We start from the raw sequence: 17,262 nt of genomic DNA, 5'->3' as shown, positions 1-17,262 counted from the left end.
ACAGATCATCTGCAGGCAGGTGAACGAACCCTTAATGTGAGGATAATAGCAGAGCTGAACTGAGGTCAGAAATAGTCAGGAACGGTGTCGACACAGTGAAGTCAGCTGTTTGGGAATTTGTCTGATTATCAGTTTGGGGGGGGGTCGGTGTTAAATAACAAAGGCGGTGTAGGATGGAGAGAGGAGGAGGGAGGGAGCAGTGATGATATGAAGTCAGAATACACATGTGGCAGACATAAGGGGGTCAGACAGGAGCAGCATCAGTCTCTGCTCTGTTTTGTTAATAACGTAGAAAAATAATTTTGTACAATCAAGCTACATCGACGGACGCTTTACCTCACGTACCCTAAAATGAAAAAGTAGTGACAGTAAGACGGAGGCTGCACATGACACCATGACTGAGTTCACAGCTGTTGCTTTGATTCTAACGTTTAAGACTTTTGGCATCGACTCCGTTTTAATAAATGAGTGCTGGGAGGCGTCGTTTGACTTCAGGAGCTCCTGCAATGCTCCTGCGATGCTCCTGCGATGCTCCTGCGATGCTCTTACTCTGCGGGAGAAAACCAAAAACCAAAAGTAGCAAACATGGAGCGATATGACTCGTTTAGATTTTGGGAAACGTGCATTGACAGGTACAGTGTCCTTTTCCCCGCGTCTTTAAAAATAATTCATGCATAGATCCCCCACTGAGAAAACCCTTTTATATACTTTCTCCTTTGTACACATTTTATATAGAACTATATATAATATCATTTCTCTATATCTGTATTTTCAGAAAAATTCTTTCCACACAATAAAAAACAACAATTAAACAAATGCTTCAAACAAAACAACAAAAAGAGAGAAGATGGAAGAAAGAAAATCACGACTGAGGCCAGTTTGGCACTTTGTCATGAGAACATGACAGAACTCTGTTAGTTGACGGTAAATAGCGAAACTCTATTTTTCTTTGGTTTTTCTTCTCCCTCGATGAGAAATGAAACACAGCAGTACTTACTTGGCACCTAAAAATGCTGGTCGAATGAAAGATATCAGTGTTTTCATAGTTATATGTTTAGTGTACGCCTCCCGCCTCCAGACTGCTCAGCAGATCGGGAATTTTTAGAGAAGAGCAGGAGGGAGGCATGTCAAATGAGAGGAAGAGAGCAGTAATAAAACACGGATGTAGAAAAGAGAAGCATAATGTGCACATAACACACAGGAGATGGAAAAAGAGATGACGCCAACGTAAAAAAGAGAAAACAGCGAGGAGCGAGAGAGCATTCGTCCCTTTGACAAATGTTGGAGGTCTTGAGCCTGGAAACAGCAGACCGTCTTTGAAAACAGTATCTTTGAAAGATCTGAGTCACCCACCCCAAACTGCTCATCTGCTGCTGGACACTTCAGTTGCACCTCCACATGCCACCAGTGGAGGGAGCTGCCAAGTTTCACAGCACATGACGCAGCAGGTGTAGTTGCTTTTGGAGAAAGAAGAGAATAAGAGGACAGAACGAAGGCCCACGTCTAGAGGCCTCCCTTCCAGAGCGGTAGCAGAGCCAGTGTTCCTGGTCCCTAGGTGGCGCTGTGTCGGGCCTGTCCCTACTATACCCTGGTGGTGGAGTGGGGGTGGGGCAGGGTGTTGTTGTGGCCGGTGGAGGGGAATGTGTTGAAGGCGTGAAGAGGCTGCATGCTGGTGATGGTGCTGGGGATCACGGTGATGGTGTATGGCGTCATCAGCGGCACGTTGTCGGGGGCGCGGCGCAGCGCCAGGGTGTAGTCGGGAGGGCAGGCGGGCCGCAGGATGTCGTGGGGTCGCAGGGGCTCCATGTCGTGGTGAGCGTCGTGCTCCCAGTCCTTCATCTGCAGGGACATGATCTCCTCCTCCTGGCTGTGAGCCAGGTCGTTGGCGGGGCCGCCCCGCTGAGGGGACAGCCGGTGCCGGCGCATCTCGTGCCGCTTGTCACGCTTGTAGTAAAGGGCGGCGAAGGCCAGGATGTTGAGGAAGAAGAGCGACGCTCCAACTGCAACTGTCACGCTCAGTTCGGTGGAGTAGTCGCGGGTGTGTCCGGGAAAGAGGTCCTGGGGCGGGCGCTCTGAGCCCTCGGGCTCAGGATCTGATGGGAAGGTAGGGTAAGGATGACGAGTGGTTCGAGGAACGTTGTTTCTGGGCCTCATGGTGCCGGGGTCACGGCCTGCGGGGGAGCGCGTAGTGGTGGGAAAGAGCACGTCGTGCAGGCTGTGAAGATGAGGGACTAATTCCAGCCAAAAGGCCACTTTGTTAGCTCTGTAGTTGTCTCTGACACGAGGTTTCAAACCGATGTGAAGGTACTGCTTGTCCTTCCAGTTGAACTTGGTCCAGATGACCTCCTCGAAGCGGTTGGGCTTGGTATGAATGAACTTGGTGTCCTGAGGGACGGGCAGGTTGGGGTCCCTGGTGGAGCATAAAGGTTAAACGTTTCAGTTCAAAGTTATATTCAGTCTCCATTATAAGTAACATGTGGCATCAATACACTGAATACAGACAGGAGGCCCATTCTCTGTGCAACCTTTAAACTATCTAAGACCAACCGGCTGCTCTGGGATCTGGATGCTTTTGGTGAACCAGTATGTTCAATTCTTCAAAGCCACACGGGAATTAAACTAGCAACCTAGATTCAAGTATTCAACATGACTAGAAGGCTATCAGAGAACATACAGTAACGTGTACAGTTTACACTACTGTGACATGAGGCCTACCCAGTCTTTGCGAAGTTAGTCCAGTAAGTCATGACCACAGCGCTCAGCATCACATCGTTCTTGGAGAAGTTGCACGGGAGCAGGTCCGTGGCACCGATCATCGGTACGCCGAACACGTAAGGTATCTCGTCTCCGTGCGCGGCGTCGGCCCACTCGGGCCGCGTCTCGGTTTGGCAGTGGTGGTAGAACGTGTAAAAGTAAACTGGGGACTGAAACTCAGCATGAAGTTTGGCAGTGGCCACAGCTGGTGCCACCCACTGGTGGTCCGTAAACAGGAAGCGAGTGAGAAATCTAGAGAGGAAAAAAAAGTCTTTCTGATAACAGAAGGAGTGACAGGCAGCAGAGAGGAAGCATGACTGCATTATCCAAACATATCTGTACTGTGACTGTGGTCCGGCTGTGAGGGGTTCGCAGGCCGATCTGTCAGAAACACCGACACTGAGATTGGGAGCCCACTACCTGGGGGATGATAGCATTACTGCCCACAGAGCCTCAAAGGTTAAGGCGCAGACACGCCGTGATGTGGATGAGTGGCTCTCTTTAGCACGCTTGTCTTGTTTGATGCACTTCACTGGGCTCACATGTTACTGATTCCATTCTTTACTCGCATGTTTTAAACGCTTAAAGCACTTTCACAGGTTTTGATATTCTTTTGAAAATTCATGTGAACTCAAGCTGTCAGAATTGTAATGTAAGCTTTGATAATTGTCCACATTTGTCATTTTGACGATTATCCGTTTATTTTAATGAATACAGCAAACAGAAAAAAACTAACAAATCACCAAACGCGGCTCCTAATAAGACAAAACCTGATGATGCTGCAAAATGCAGTTAAGTGAGAGGAGGCTGTAAAATGGAATAACTGAAAAAGTGGCAGTGTACAGAGGTGGCGTCCTCACCCTCTGGGTAGCCGTAGAGGTTGTCAACAAAGCTGGAGATGGTGTAGTCGAACGCCGCAGCTGAGATGCCGTCGTTGTCCTCACTGTCGTCCACAAACTTCAGCCCCTCTCCCTGGTTCACTCCTATCAAGATGTCATAGTTTAGGAGCTCCCCCTGGTGGAGCAAATAAGGAAGAACATGCTGAGTGCTGGAACAGAGCCTGTGTGCATCACAAGTCTACAACAGGAAGTGCAGCTGAAGCACAGCTTTGTGAATTGGCAGCATTTCATTTCCCAGTAAACAAAATAAAGATTAGCTGTTGCCATGAAATTCCTACTATAAACTGTAAATACTGCAATATATGCAGGGTTCATACACATTTTTTAGGGTCAAATTCAAGCACTTTTTAAGCACATTCAAGGTCAATTTTCAAGCTTTTCCAGCACATTACCAAAAAAGAAGCATGTTTCACTTTGCATCACCTCAGTAAGACCTTGTAAAAATTTAAACAAATCATCTGAGGTCGATTTAAATGTCTTTTGTTCCCCTTTTGTTAAAAGAGCAGCACACAAAAATACAGAAAAAGGAAACGGTTGCCTTACATGCATATAGTGTACAAACTCAAAAAACACATTCCTCTTAAAAATGCGCAAATGTGAACAAATCAACTTGTTAGAGATCTTCATCTCCACTGTAAATAAACAACAAGCCAGAGAACAAGAAAACTGCACCAAACACCACAAACACCAACAAATTAATGTCTTCTCATCAGACATTGAAGCTTCTTTCCTGTGTGACATAAAAAATAAGAGACAGATGTTTGTTTGTTTTTTTAACTAGTTAAGCACCCACGTTCAGTCATCCACCCATTCACGCACACATTCACACACTGGTGATGTAGCTACAGCCACCCTAGGGCGCCACCAGGCCCTCTGACCACCACCAGTAGGCAACGGGTGAAGTGTCTTGCCGGGTGAAGTGTCTTGCCCAAGGACACAACGACTGAGACTGTCCAAGCCGGGGCTCGATTACAAGGCGAACTCCTAACTCTTGAGCCACGATCGCCCAGTGGGGACATGGGGACATTTCAATTTCCAGCAGGAAGCTCCCCCTTTTTGTTAAACCCTTTAGATCAGGGGTCGGCAACCTGCGGCTCTTTAGTCCTTATAGTGCGGCTCCGCGTGGTTTGGGGAAATAAATTAGCTGAAGTGTATTTTATTTATGTTAGTTCTTTTTTTTAACTTGTAGTTCTAAATTGGAAGATTATTGTGATTTTGCAATATACAAATAAAATTATATTTTGTTATTTTTTCATCGCTCAAAATAAGCGTCACACTCGCGGAAGCCGGTGTACCCGGCGAAACGCCGTGCATTTATCGAGCCTTTCAACCCCAGATAGGCCAATTATGGCTCTTTGGCTCTTTGGGTCTTAAAGGTTGCTGACCCCTGCTTTAGATGAACAGAGTTTTTTAATTAAATACATAATCTTTAATAAATGTTCTCTTTTATAAAATAACAAAAAACTTTTATTATACCTCTATTGAGTAGAAAAAAAACTCGTGTTTTCTGTCGTCTGTTATATAATATTAGGGATGTTTGTGACAATTAATTTCTTAATCGGCTGGACTAACCAATAGTCCACAACCAGGAAACACTGAAATTTTAAGTTAAGTTTGAAAACAGTTTAAAAAAAAATACCCCATTCCAAAATGTCTTGTGACAATCTCATTGGCTTAGGGAGTGATGATGTCATAGATCTTAAGAATCTTAAGTCCTTTGATGTTTTTCCTTAAGTAGGGGTGAGAAACAGCAAGTTTTAGTTCGTTTCAGCAGCATCTGTGTTTGCAGCCTACAAAACGTTCACCACAAGCTCTTCAAAGTCATCGTATACACTGAAAAAAAGGGACTGGCCATCTCTTGGATTTATGTAAGCATCTTGCATGTATTTAACACAATTGCCTCATGTTTTAAAGATAAATGTAACTATATAGTGTAAAAACTACATGATATGCAGAAAGGGTGTATTAAATTGTTTATATCATGTTCAGGTGAAGTAAGTCAATAAGATAGCAACGTTAAATCTCGTGAAACCACGCGTGATTTCATCTCGCGGGCTTTGGATCGTGGTTTAAAAAATGCATCCATCTCAGTCAAGTCGAGCAGCCAACTCTACGTTTTTTGGTATGTCTTGATTTTTTGAATTAATATTTACCATATTTCAGCCAAATGTAGTTAAACGTCTAAAGTGCCGCCATGTAACATGCTAAAAAAGAGCCGTTAGCTTATTTGCTGTTTTATCTGTTATCAAAGAATTGGCGCTTTTTCATTTGAATTTGTCTTTGGCACAAGAGCCGTAATATCACATTAAACCTAATTACGAGGCACTCATAACATAATTTGGTTTTCTGTGTGAATAGATTTGTCAACTGACTCTTCAGTTACATTGTGTATTTACTGCACCGTGGTGTTAGTGAGATTTTGGACATCGAACAGCTTTAGCTAATATCATCAGCGGCATTATGCTAGCTTACATCCCTACCCCTCCTGCCCTCACCTGCTGTCCTTTTGTTTTTGTTTTTGTTTTTGTTGATGCACATTGAGAGACCACATCTATTCTGCATTTCACCAGGAGTCAGCTGATGGATTGTGGGTTCAAGGTGTTATGGTAAGAAAGTATATTCTATTTTCGCTTAAGGTTTCTGTAACTTATAATAGGTTTTTTATAATTATTAGGTGCATGCATACTCAAATAGACCACCCTATTAATACAACTGAGAAATCCAAAATCTGCCATAGGTTTAACTTATACCTGTATGTATTGTCAGAAAGGTGATTACTGGACTCACATTAATGCACACTTGAACTAAAATGAGGTTGTAACTTGTGGGTTGTTGGGTTGCAAATCAGAAATAAACATTTTTTTAATCCCATAAGATCTGGAAACACAGTTTTTATTCAACAAAACATTACTGATTATTAACCAAGCACAGTGCCTGCTGTTATTTCAAAATAATTTTATGTCATTTCAGATGAAATGCAGCATTCCAGTGCATCCCAACCATGCCTTTACAGGTTTCTGACGGAGCTGAGTTTCTCTCTGACAGTCTGCTGAAAGTGTTTGCAAAGTGATCGGGGGAACAGGGCACAAAGCTAAAGGATGTAGCTGCCATGATGACAGTAAGAACTTTAAAATTCTTTAACTACAAAGTGTATATGTATTGCATTAGGTCAGTAAAAGATTTTTATGCTGCATCCATTGAAACAGTCAACTATTACCTGTGAGTACTGATTCCACCGAAAGGATGCCATAATTTTCGTCATGCATTTACTGGCCCACTGAGAAAAATTGATCTTTTTAAAAAAATAAATGTTCTGGAAACTATATATCCATAAAGTGGATGTCAAACAGGAACTTTTGATATTGCTTTGTAGATGCTGGTGTTGCATGTTGACTGGTTTAAGTTTTGGTCTGGGATCATTTTCTTCTGTGCTACTGAAAAGTTCACAAATCTCTGTTTTCTTTGTTATAATACTTTAGGATGACATTAATGCTCAAAGGGAGTCTCATCAAAGTGCTCCACATCTGTGTGAAAGACAATTGCAACATCTTGGTGCAGGAGTTCATGGTGAGTGTTTTATGAGTAGATTGTGGCTTTGCAACATTTAAAAATGCATTTAGTTATCCACTTGATCCTCATTGGACCAGTTAGGACCAGTAGTCCTCTTTAATAATTTGAAGTTCACATGAGGCCTGGTAGTGAACTCAGCCGCCGGCCCTTGAGGCCCCACCCCTGTATTAGGGGTCACATCAGTGTGAAAAAACTTTAAATTTGTCATTCTAGTGAACAAAGGAAAATCCCCCCAATATTTACATTAGCTTTTGTTTGAAAAAAAAAAAGACCAACAGCTAACCAAATTGTGGGGCTGAAAGTCTAAATTCTAACATCTTCTGAGTGACAAAACCTGGATTTCTGATGGGCCGGTGTCTTTCTAAGAAAAACTAATGTAAAGCATTTGAAATTATGTTTTTCACCCTCTCTTAGAAACTCTGTTAGACCATGAATGGCAGCATGGCAGGCCACTCTTTGGCTATAGCTATTTACTATGTTGCTTGCATTGGTTTAAATTACTCTAACATTAGAACTGGTAGATTCAAAAGAGATGAGTTTAAAAAGGAATCTTAAAGAAATGTTTTGTTTTTAACCAGGACTTGACTGAGGCCACTGCACAGATTGAGAAAACCACAATGAACATCTGTCTCCAGAGGATGCGGCAGGCAATGACTTTTCTGATGTTGGCATCATCATCGAGGGTATAGTAGTTCTTCAAGATCTGGATAACGTGACCTTTGCAGTAGCCATGCTGTTTGGACCTTTTTTATTCCTTCAATATGAGTTACCCATCACAACTCTGCTACACTTTTGAGGTGATTCAAAGGGTGGTAATGGAGTTGGAAGCAACTCAGCTCTCAAGAAAAGCTCACAACTAAGACAAAACTGCTCCTGCAACGAAGCTCACTGTTATGCATGTGAGGTGACCAGCTCTAGGTGAGAAGACATTTAAATCTCACACTTGTTCTGCTGCATTTTTGAAGCTCAATTCCAGGAACAGATCGCAGGGTTCATTTTTATATACACTGCAACTGCCATGAGGACGAGCCGTTTTTTTGTTGTTGTTGTTGTTTGTTTTTCCTTTTGCTCTGTACAAGTTCTCTGTCTGTTTGGCAGCATTTTTAAATTTCTCTTTGTATTTTTTCTTTCTTTTACTAGTGAAGAGATGTAGCATGAACAGTTATGCAGTCTAAATATCCCATATGGGCCGTGTGAAATGGTATTTTCAGTTTCATTCAGTTGAAGTAAGGAACGTTGAATATTTCTAAGCTTGCTGTTTTGAACCAAGATGTCACAGTATGATCAGTGCCGTAATTTTTGACAGTCACTGTATCAATGTTATTTTTGCATCTCTTGAATAAAGGTTTTGACCTGCAAGTGCTAATTTCTTTAGTTATTGGGGTAAAATGGGTAATGTTAATAGGAAGGTGTTTGCCAATTCAGTAACCTAATTTAATGTTAATGGAAACTAACATTACCTCAAATTGTTTAGTTATAATTGTTGTTTAACTGAATCTTGACGTCAGAGGCCTTAAATAGAATGTTTTGTATTGTTCTTTCCCAACATTTTTCAAAAGAAAGAGTCTAATTTCTTTGCTGTGATTGATTCCAGAGAACACGGAAGAACTGACATTATTTAACTGTTGATTTATATAGATTCAGTAGTGGAGTAATGTCAGTTTAATTCTTTACCTACTGTCAATGCAGTGAAATTAGACATTTTGTTTTGAAAGGTTACTGGTGGATGCCAGCAACCATCTTGGAAGAGAACAATATAATCTGTTATAAGGCCTCCATTTGAAAATTGTGTATTTGATACTAGAATATAATAGCAAAATGTAATTTGAAGATAACATGTAGTATTTAAGTGACCAAGTAGTATTGGGTAAAAGTTATTGAATGGTGTTGGGATAAAGTGAGAAAATTGTGAAGGATTAAAATATTTCAAGAGCTCAAATTACTTCATCAAAACATGTTTAAGTCACATTTTATCAACACAAATTGCACAGGTTTATTGAACATGAATAAATTGTGTTAATTTAACTCAATTGTTTAAGTTGCTGCCAAAGCAAAACATCTGTGTGCAACAAATGTCCACCATTGAATTAAGTAAATCCAACAACATATTTTTTTCAGTGTAGAAACTCCAACATGTTTCCAAGAAAAAAACAACCAATTCAAAAAGATTACGCCGCCTCTCCTTCCTGGCGTGGCCGGCCAATTTCCCCAAATGGCGTCTCATCCTTCCAAAGGGCGTTAGAGGAGAGTAGGAAGGAAAACTACCTTCTCCAGAAAAAAATGCAACAAATTGAAGAAGAGAAACTTCAACTGGAGGACAAATGTAGACGAATGGAAGCCCAAAATAAAGAGCTGGAAGAAAGACAACAGCGCCAGCCGGACATAAAAATTATTAATGAGGGCTGGGGAATCAAGTTTGCTCAGAGCCGAGAGCAGATTGTGCACCTCATTAAAGAAAACAGGCAAAAGAGTGCAGAACTAAAAGAAATGACCAACCAGCTCCAAGACAAGAAAACGATGACTGATAAGATACAACGGGATCTCCAATACATGGACCGAAAAAATCGGCTCCTCCAAAGACAGCTCCATGAAGCTGTGGAAGAAAAGAAAGAATTCCTCCAACAGAAGGAAGAGCAGGACAAAAAGCAACGAGACATGCAGCACGAACTGAAGAGCATGCAGGAAAAATACCGCATGCTGAAAGAAAGCCTGGATGAAACACTGCGCCAAAATAAAGACCTTCTTCAACAGAAAGAGCAACAGCAGGAAAGACTGAAAGAAGGAAAACGTATCGTCCAGGACTTTGAGTCTAAAAATCTAAAACTGCAAGAGTTTTGTAATCAGCTGGAGGACAAAGCAACTAAAGTGGAAGAAGAAAAGGACAAACTGGAGAAACGCTGCTCACAGATGCAGAGAAGGATCGATCAGATAGCGAGAAACAACTCCGAGCTCGTTAAGGGGATTTTGGTGGAATTCAATAACTTGAAGCGTGAACACACTCAAATGCAGGCGCAAAAACAACAAGAAGACAAAATACATGAAGACCTGCAGCTCACGCTCCATAAATCCAGAAAAGAAACGAGCAGTTAGAAGACAAGCACAAAGAGGTCCAACAGAGAAATGCAGACATGCACAAGGACAAGCTGATACAGGAGGAAACATCCAAACAACTCAAAGACAAGCTTGAAGAACAACAAGCAACATTGGAAGAGGTGGAACAAAGATGTGAGAAACTTGAAGAACAAAACGCAGAAACCATCGATGAGCTGAGAAATCTCATCCTGGAGAAAAAAGCGCTCGTGGAAAAGTGCATGAAAAAAAAGAAAAAATGGTTCCACTTGTTCCGGAGGAGAGAGGCTACTGCTTCCTCACCTGATGTAGCCTCGTCTTGCTCCACCTCTGTTAACCCCCCCAACCAGTCCCGGCTGTTGACTGCCCCCTCCTGAGCCTGGTTCTGCCGGAGGTTCCTGCCCGTTTAAAGGCAGTTTTTCCTCCCCACTGTCGCCAACTGCTTGCTCAGAGGGGATTGTTGGGCTTTTCTCTCCTCTGCCTTGTTTCTTCATTTACTTGTTTAACTTTTTTCATTATTACTTCATTTTACCTTGTTTCTTCATTTACTTGCTTGTTTAACTTTTTTCAACTTATCTAAATAATAAACCAATTAAATTTATCCTTTGAGTATTTTTCATCTCATCTTTACAGAATCTTTCCAAAACATTTTCAAACATTCAGATCTGTCTTTTATTTTCTTCTTGAAGCCTCATAAATGGTGAACTAAAAACCCGGAACATGGTTTGAAACATAGTTTCAGCTGAAACTGGCATAACATGCTGTGTGTGTGTGTGTGTGTGTGTGTGTGTGTGTGTGTGTGTGTGTGTGTGTGTGTGTGTGTGTGTGTCAGGATATCACTAGTTAGGTCATCATGTTTAGACTCATTCACTCCAAAATTATTTAGGCCAAATCTTTAAAACAGTGTCATTTCATACACATTTTCAATTCACTTCAATCGCACAAATGCAGAAATAATTATTTGCAGTATCTTATTTATTATGAGAATGTCATGCCTGATCATTTGTACCTACACCACCAAAAATGGGGGCAAAAGGGAGGAGATCATGTTTAATCGGTTATAAGAAAAGGTCAGAAATATAAGTGCCGACATGAGCAGTGTCCACAGAAACCTCTGACTCTCAGCTCAAAGCTCATATAAACCATTTCTACAACCAGCAAACAAACAAAGACACCGAACAGTTAAAAGAGCAGTGACGTCACCACGAATCTGTGGTCAGGTAATATCCATGTTTTGATTGATGATTTTCTGGAGTTAAATGTGAACCGAAGCATATTTTGGGTGTTATATGCTATTAAATACTTTTTAATTTATTTAAAAGTATTTAATAGCATATAACACCCAAAACATGCTGGGTGTGGAAATAAGAAAATCTAAATTTCCTCTGTTTGAGTCACAGTAACTTTGACATAGTAACATTTGCAGTAAGTCCTAAATGTTCACCTTTAAAATCCCTCCCTCTGTTCATTTTGCCCACATCATGTTTCAGTGGTTGGCCTCAGGTTCTTCAGCTTCCTGACAGTCTGAAGTCAGCTGACAGAGTTTCACCTGCTAAATACACAGAAAATCTTGTTAAAGCCGCACAGTTTGCCCAACAGTAATATTCCCATTAAGCCCTTTCTAAACACTTTATAACAATGTGTCATCACTAAATTATAAACTTCTTCTCCAAATCTGCACGACTGCACTTAGTCACAGACTTTATTTAATTGTCCTGCGGCTGCTATCATATATTTTACCAAACAGTTCTTCTCACACAGTCACAGATATATTTCTCTCAATGCAAACTTCACTCATGTCTCAGACAGGAAACTTGAGTTTTTCTTTTTTTTCTGTCCCCACTCATTCAACTAATTTGCATATTGAGTCACATCTCGAGAAGTTGCCCTGACAACAGAAATGCATATTCAAAACATTGCTGCATAATTCAATTATTATTCTTTTATTTTTATTTCTACAGTCGTCACTTCTTTTGCTCAATCAGCTGGAAACACTTCTAATTCACTATTTTAAACCTGCTTTAAGCTTCTAATCACTGGTTGGTCCTCCCAGTCACTTTTTCCTTGTCACAAAAGTCGCTCTATTGTCCTGCAACTTCCTGAGTTATTCCTCAGCTTCAGCCTTTAAGTGTGTTAAATCTACACCATTCAGCATTTATGTCATGTATTCACATTCATGAGTGTAAGCATGTCTTCATTGCGTGTATGTTGTGTATTCATATTAATATTGAGTGTAAGCTGGTCTTCGTTGCCTCGATGTGTTTTTATAATCAGATTTAATTCCTGCATCTTTGCGCTGAACTGTGGATTCAAACTGTCTCACTTCTGATTCTCTCCAAAAACAATTTCACATGTGACAATTTCTACATGTGTGTTTTCTATTTTTCTATTCATTTATGTATTATTAGTTCATTTATTTCTTTATCTCTCTCTCTCTCTTACTTTTTTTTATTTACCTTTCTGTTGCGATGCTCTGGATGTTTCTAAACCCCACAAATGCAGTCTCACTGTTCAACCCAATTTTCCTATGCTGGCATCCTGGCAGCTGCACGCTTGACTTTTCTCAGTTCATGGGCAGTTATTTTGCGCCTTGGTTTTTCCACACGCTTCTTGCGACCCTGTTGACTTTTTGAATGAAACGCTTGATTGTTCGATGATCACGCTTCAGAAGCTTTGCAATTTTGAGACTGCTGCATCCCTCTGCAAGATATCTCACTATTTTTGACTTTTCTGAGCCTGTCAAGTCCTTCTTTTGACCCATTTTGCCAAAGGAAAGGACGTTGCCTAATAATTATGCACACCTGATATAGGGTGTTGATGTCATTAGACCACACCCCTTCTCATTACAGAGATGCACATCACCTAATATGCTTAATTGGTAGTAGGCTTTCGAGCCTATACAGCTTGGAGTAAGACAACATGCATGAAGAGGATGATGTGGACAAAATACTCATTTGCCTAATAATTCTGCTCTCCCTGTAGACTTTTGTCTTATCGCCTTAACCTCCATGGTCTCAAATTCTTTAAGGATATAATTTCTTTTAACCGGATTTGGGCAAATTTCATTTATCAAAATATTCCTGATCACTTTGTTTGTAAACCTGCTGTCACCAAATTCAACTCCAGCTATGCAGAGCTGCCTCAGTCCAGGAGAAATTTTAGAGTGCACAATATCTTCTTTTATCATTGATCTCAAAGGGACTGGGATGGCTTTCACTGGGGATTTATATCTCTTAGCAGTACATCTTACATCAAATTTCTCACAAAACGTCTCATGTTTTAGTAAGACCCCATTATCATCCATAAAATGAGCTACAGCCCAAATCCCTTTAGATCTCCATTCATCCACGTACACAGATTTCCTACACAAACGGATATACCTGTTGTTCCATATAGGGGTGTTGTGAGGAGTAAAGCTATGTTTATAGATTAATTTCCAGTAGAGACGGACCTGCTGATGGAAAGCTGAGAGTTTAACAGGTAACGAACTGCAATCAAAGTCACAACGTAACAAAAAGTCTATTCCACCCATTTTGCCAAAAATCACATTGGGAATAATGTTCCAAAAGGAATTTTTGTTCCTAATGAAAGATCTTAACCATTTCAATTTTAGTACACCATTCATAACATCAAAGTCAGTGGCATTAGCCCCACCCTCTTCATAATTCTTAATCACATCATTTTTCTTTATATAATGACATTTGTTCCTCCATATGAACCTAAAATTAAGAGTATTTATAGATTTAATTAGTTTTGGAGGTATGGGCAGAGAAAAGGCTGGATAGATGAGTCTGGACAGACTGTCCATGTTGGTTAGCAAGATTCTCCCAAACAGAGTTATGTCCCTTTGCAGCCACATGTTTAAAATTGACTTACACTTTTCTATATTGGTACAGATATTCTTATTTTCTGTTGATGTCTTATCCTTGCAAATTACAATGCCCAGATACTTCACCTCTTTTTTGATCTGCATATTATTTATTGCTTGCAGGGGACACTCATGCAGAGCTAGAATTTTGCATTTATTAATATTCAGCTGTAGGCCAGAAGCTTTGGAGAAATGGTTGATCGCCTGCAAGGCTAAAGGAATCTGGTCCTCATTTTTTAGAAACAGGGTGGTATCATCTGCCAGCTGACTGATTATTATCTGTTCACCCATCACAGTTAACCCCTTAATGTGACTGTTTTTAATCAAAATAATTCCTCTGACACAGAAGACCTACATTCCTGGTTTAATTCTTGCTGTCAAAAAATCATGGACTCTGTGGCTCCTTTAAAAACCAGGCAGCTTAAGGCTAAACCTGAGCCTTGGTTTAATGAGAGCAGTCGTGCTGTTAAGAGGGAATGTCGTCGAGCAGAACGGAGGTGGAAAAAGGATAAACTGCATGTATCATTTCAAATTCTCAAAGACTGCTGGCATCGCTACCAGAACACTGTTAAAGAGGCAAAAAGGGAATATTTTGCAAATATTATTTCTTCCAACTGTCATAACCCACGTGTGTTATTTAGGACCATTGACACTGTTCTTAATACTCCTTTGAATGTCTGTTTGGAAGTTTCTCCTGAGATTTGCAATGATTTTCTGAACTTTTTTATTGAAAAGGTTGTCACCATCAGGGCTCTTATCACAGCTCCTGACTCTGACCCCTCTGTCTCTGTCCCTTGCGCTGCTGTTTTCACTCAGTTTGAGCTTGTGACGCTCTCCTCTTTAGAGGATGTGGTTCGCCATATTAAGCCCACAGGTTCCCCACGGGATCCTGTCCCTCCACAATTCTTTAAAGAAATTTTTCCTAGTATACAACAGTATGTCCTTGACATTATTAACAGCAGTCTGTCTTCTGGTGTGGTTCCTGCAAATTTCAAACATGCAGTAGTACAGCCACTGCTTAAGAAACCTGGCCTTGATCACACAGTTTTAGCGAACTATAGGCCTATTTCCAAGCTGCCTTTAGTCTCCAAGGTTTTAGAGAAAATTGTTTTTAGTCAACTGAAAGATTTTCTAGATGAAAATGGAATCTTTGAGGTTTTTCAGTCAGGTTTTAAAACCCTTCACAGCACAGAATCTGCATTACTAAGGGTTTTTAATGACATCCTTCTGGCATGTGATTCTGGTAACCATGTTGTTCTTGTCTTGCTTGACCTAACTGCTGCCTTTGACACAGTAGACCACAATATTTTAATTTCTCGATTACATGATGTAGTGGGTATTGGTGGCACTGCACTCAATTGGTTTAGGTCTTATTTGTCAGATAGAACTTTCTCTGTCAGCCTTCTCGGTTACGAATCGTCTTCTGCTCCTCTGTCATGTGGTGTCCCACAGGGCTCAATTTTAGGGCCACTGCTCTTTTCTCTGTATCTACTGCCTCTGGGTTCTATCCTTAGAAGGCATGGGATCTCATTTCACTGTTATGCCGATGACTGCCAAATTTATTTGACACTAAAACGCAAGGATGCCATCTCCATAAAACCTCTCTTGACATGTCTAGATGACATTAAAGCTTGGTTGGCTCGAAACTTTTTAAATTTTAATAAAAAGAAAACAGAAGTGTTGGTGTTTGGACCCAGTGGTCCCTGTGAGTCCTCCTCTGTTGTTTTAGGATCCCTGGAAGTCTATTTTAAATCTGTTGTTACTGACCTTGGTTTTAAGTTGGACAGTGATTTTAAATTGGACAACCAAATCAGAGCAGTGGTGAAGTCCAGTTTTTATCATTTAAGGCGACTGGCAAGACTAAAATATTTTCTTTCGAGGCAGCACCTTGAAACAGTGATCCATGCTTTTATTTCTTCCCGCCTGGACTACTGTAACTCACTTTATGTGGGGGTCAGTCAGTCATTGCTCTCACGTCTGCAGCTGGTTCAAAATGCGGCTGCACGACTCCTAACAGGAACTCGAAAAAGAGAGCATATAACCCCCGTGCTGGCCTCTCTGCACTGGCTGCCTGTGTCTTTTAGAGTTAATTTTAAAATTCTTATGTTTGTTTTTAAATGTCTACACAGTCTTGCCCCGCCTTACCTCTCTGAGCTTCTTCATCCCCACATACCCTGTCGGTCTCTCAGGTCAGCTGACCAGCTGCTCCTGGAGGTACCGAGATCCAGGAGGAAGCTCAGAGGGGACAGGGCCTTCTCTATTGTGGCTCCAAAATTATGGAATAATTTGCCCATGCATGTTAGAGAGGCCCCTTCACTGTCCACTTTTAAATCACGTCTTAAAACCCACGGCTTTTAACCTCGGTGAGACTTAGTTTCTTTTTTAATGCAGTAGTTATTTAATTAATGATTTCACTCTTCTTTTATTTGTTTTTTATTTATATCTCATGTAATTTTATTTTACAGTTCCAATGTACAGCACTTTGTGTCAGCTGTGGTTGTTTTAAAGTGCTTTATAAATAAAGTTGATGATGATGATGATGAAAATAGACAACAGCTCAGCAACCATGATGAACAGAAGTGGTGAGCTGCTACATCCCTGCCTTATCCCTCTATTAACCTCAAACCTTGAACATGTACCATGTTCTAGCAAAACAGAGCTGTTAATGTCATTATATAGCATCTCTATAACATTGATAAATTCCTCTCCAAAACCAAAAGACTGCAGAGTTTTTAATATGAACGTATGTTCAACTGAGTCAAATGCTTTGTAAAAATCCAAGAACAGGATGTACCCTCTCTCTTGGATTAATTCACTGTATTCAAGGAGATCCAAGACCAGCCTAATATTGTTATGAATTAGTCTTCCTTTCAAAAAACCTGATTGTGTTTCACTGATAATGTTTGAGATGCCTTTCTTTAGCCTCTCAGCTACAGCTCCAGACAGGATCTTATAGTCAGTGTTTAGTAAGGTGATGGGTCTTAAATTGTCTAAAATTCTTTTATCCTTACCCGATTTAGGGATCAGGGTTATCAGCCCTTGTTTCATGCTCGGCATCACTTCTTTTTTCTCTATCGATTCCTTTAATGCATCAAACAATAA

General features: G+C 40.7%; 1 protein-coding gene and 1 long non-coding RNA gene across 3 annotated transcripts; one reads left to right on the top strand and one right to left on the bottom strand.

The window, feature by feature from the left end:
- Positions 1-1,525: 1,525 nt before the first annotated feature.
- LOC146581221 (neuroligin-2-like) lies at positions 1,526-4,672 on the bottom strand. The gene is made up of 4 exons (XM_085268094.1): positions 4,643-4,672; positions 3,598-3,831; positions 2,716-3,029; positions 1,526-2,410 (listed from the first exon to the last, which is right to left on the bottom strand). The coding sequence occupies exons 1-4, from the start codon at positions 4,670-4,672 to the stop codon at positions 1,582-1,584; spliced, it is 1,407 nt and encodes a 468-aa protein (XP_085124220.1). The 3' UTR covers positions 1,526-1,581.
- An 810-nt stretch (positions 4,673-5,482) lies between these two features.
- On the top strand, positions 5,483-7,878 carry LOC146581220 (uncharacterized). Of its 2 annotated transcripts, XR_014891310.1 has the most exons (5): positions 5,483-5,521; positions 5,643-6,259; positions 6,624-6,771; positions 7,133-7,220; positions 7,802-7,878. It is a non-coding gene; the product is annotated as an uncharacterized LOC146581220 (long non-coding RNA). The 2 variants fall into 2 exon arrangements; XR_014891309.1 differs by having other exon boundaries at positions 5,492-6,259.
- Positions 7,879-17,262: the final 9,384 nt, after the last annotated feature.

Source organism: Mchenga conophoros, linkage group LG3 (assembly GCF_057382185.1).
Source record: "Mchenga conophoros isolate Kocher_MC1m ecotype Shallow Benthic linkage group LG3, M_conophoros_male_GT1.1, whole genome shotgun sequence".
NCBI classification, from domain to species: Eukaryota; Metazoa; Chordata; class Actinopteri; order Cichliformes; family Cichlidae; genus Mchenga; species Mchenga conophoros.
The sequence above is the reverse complement of the archived record's forward strand: the minus strand, read 5'-3'. Positions and strand labels throughout refer to the sequence as shown.

What these genes read in the sequence shown, in the direction of transcription:
- LOC146581221 (XM_085268094.1), bottom strand. Translation starts at nt 4,672, where the DNA reads ATGTCCCCACTGGGCGATCGTGGCTCAAGA. An exon ending in TGGGCGATCGTGGCTCAAGA is followed by an intron (nt 3,832 to 4,642) that starts GTTAGGAGTTCG and finishes TTCCTGTTGTAG; the next exon opens with ACTTGTGATGCACACAGGCT. An exon ending in ACTAACTTCGCAAAGACTGG is followed by an intron (nt 2,411 to 2,715) that starts GTAGGCCTCATG and finishes ATGCTCCACCAG; the next exon opens with GGACCCCAACCTGCCCGTCC.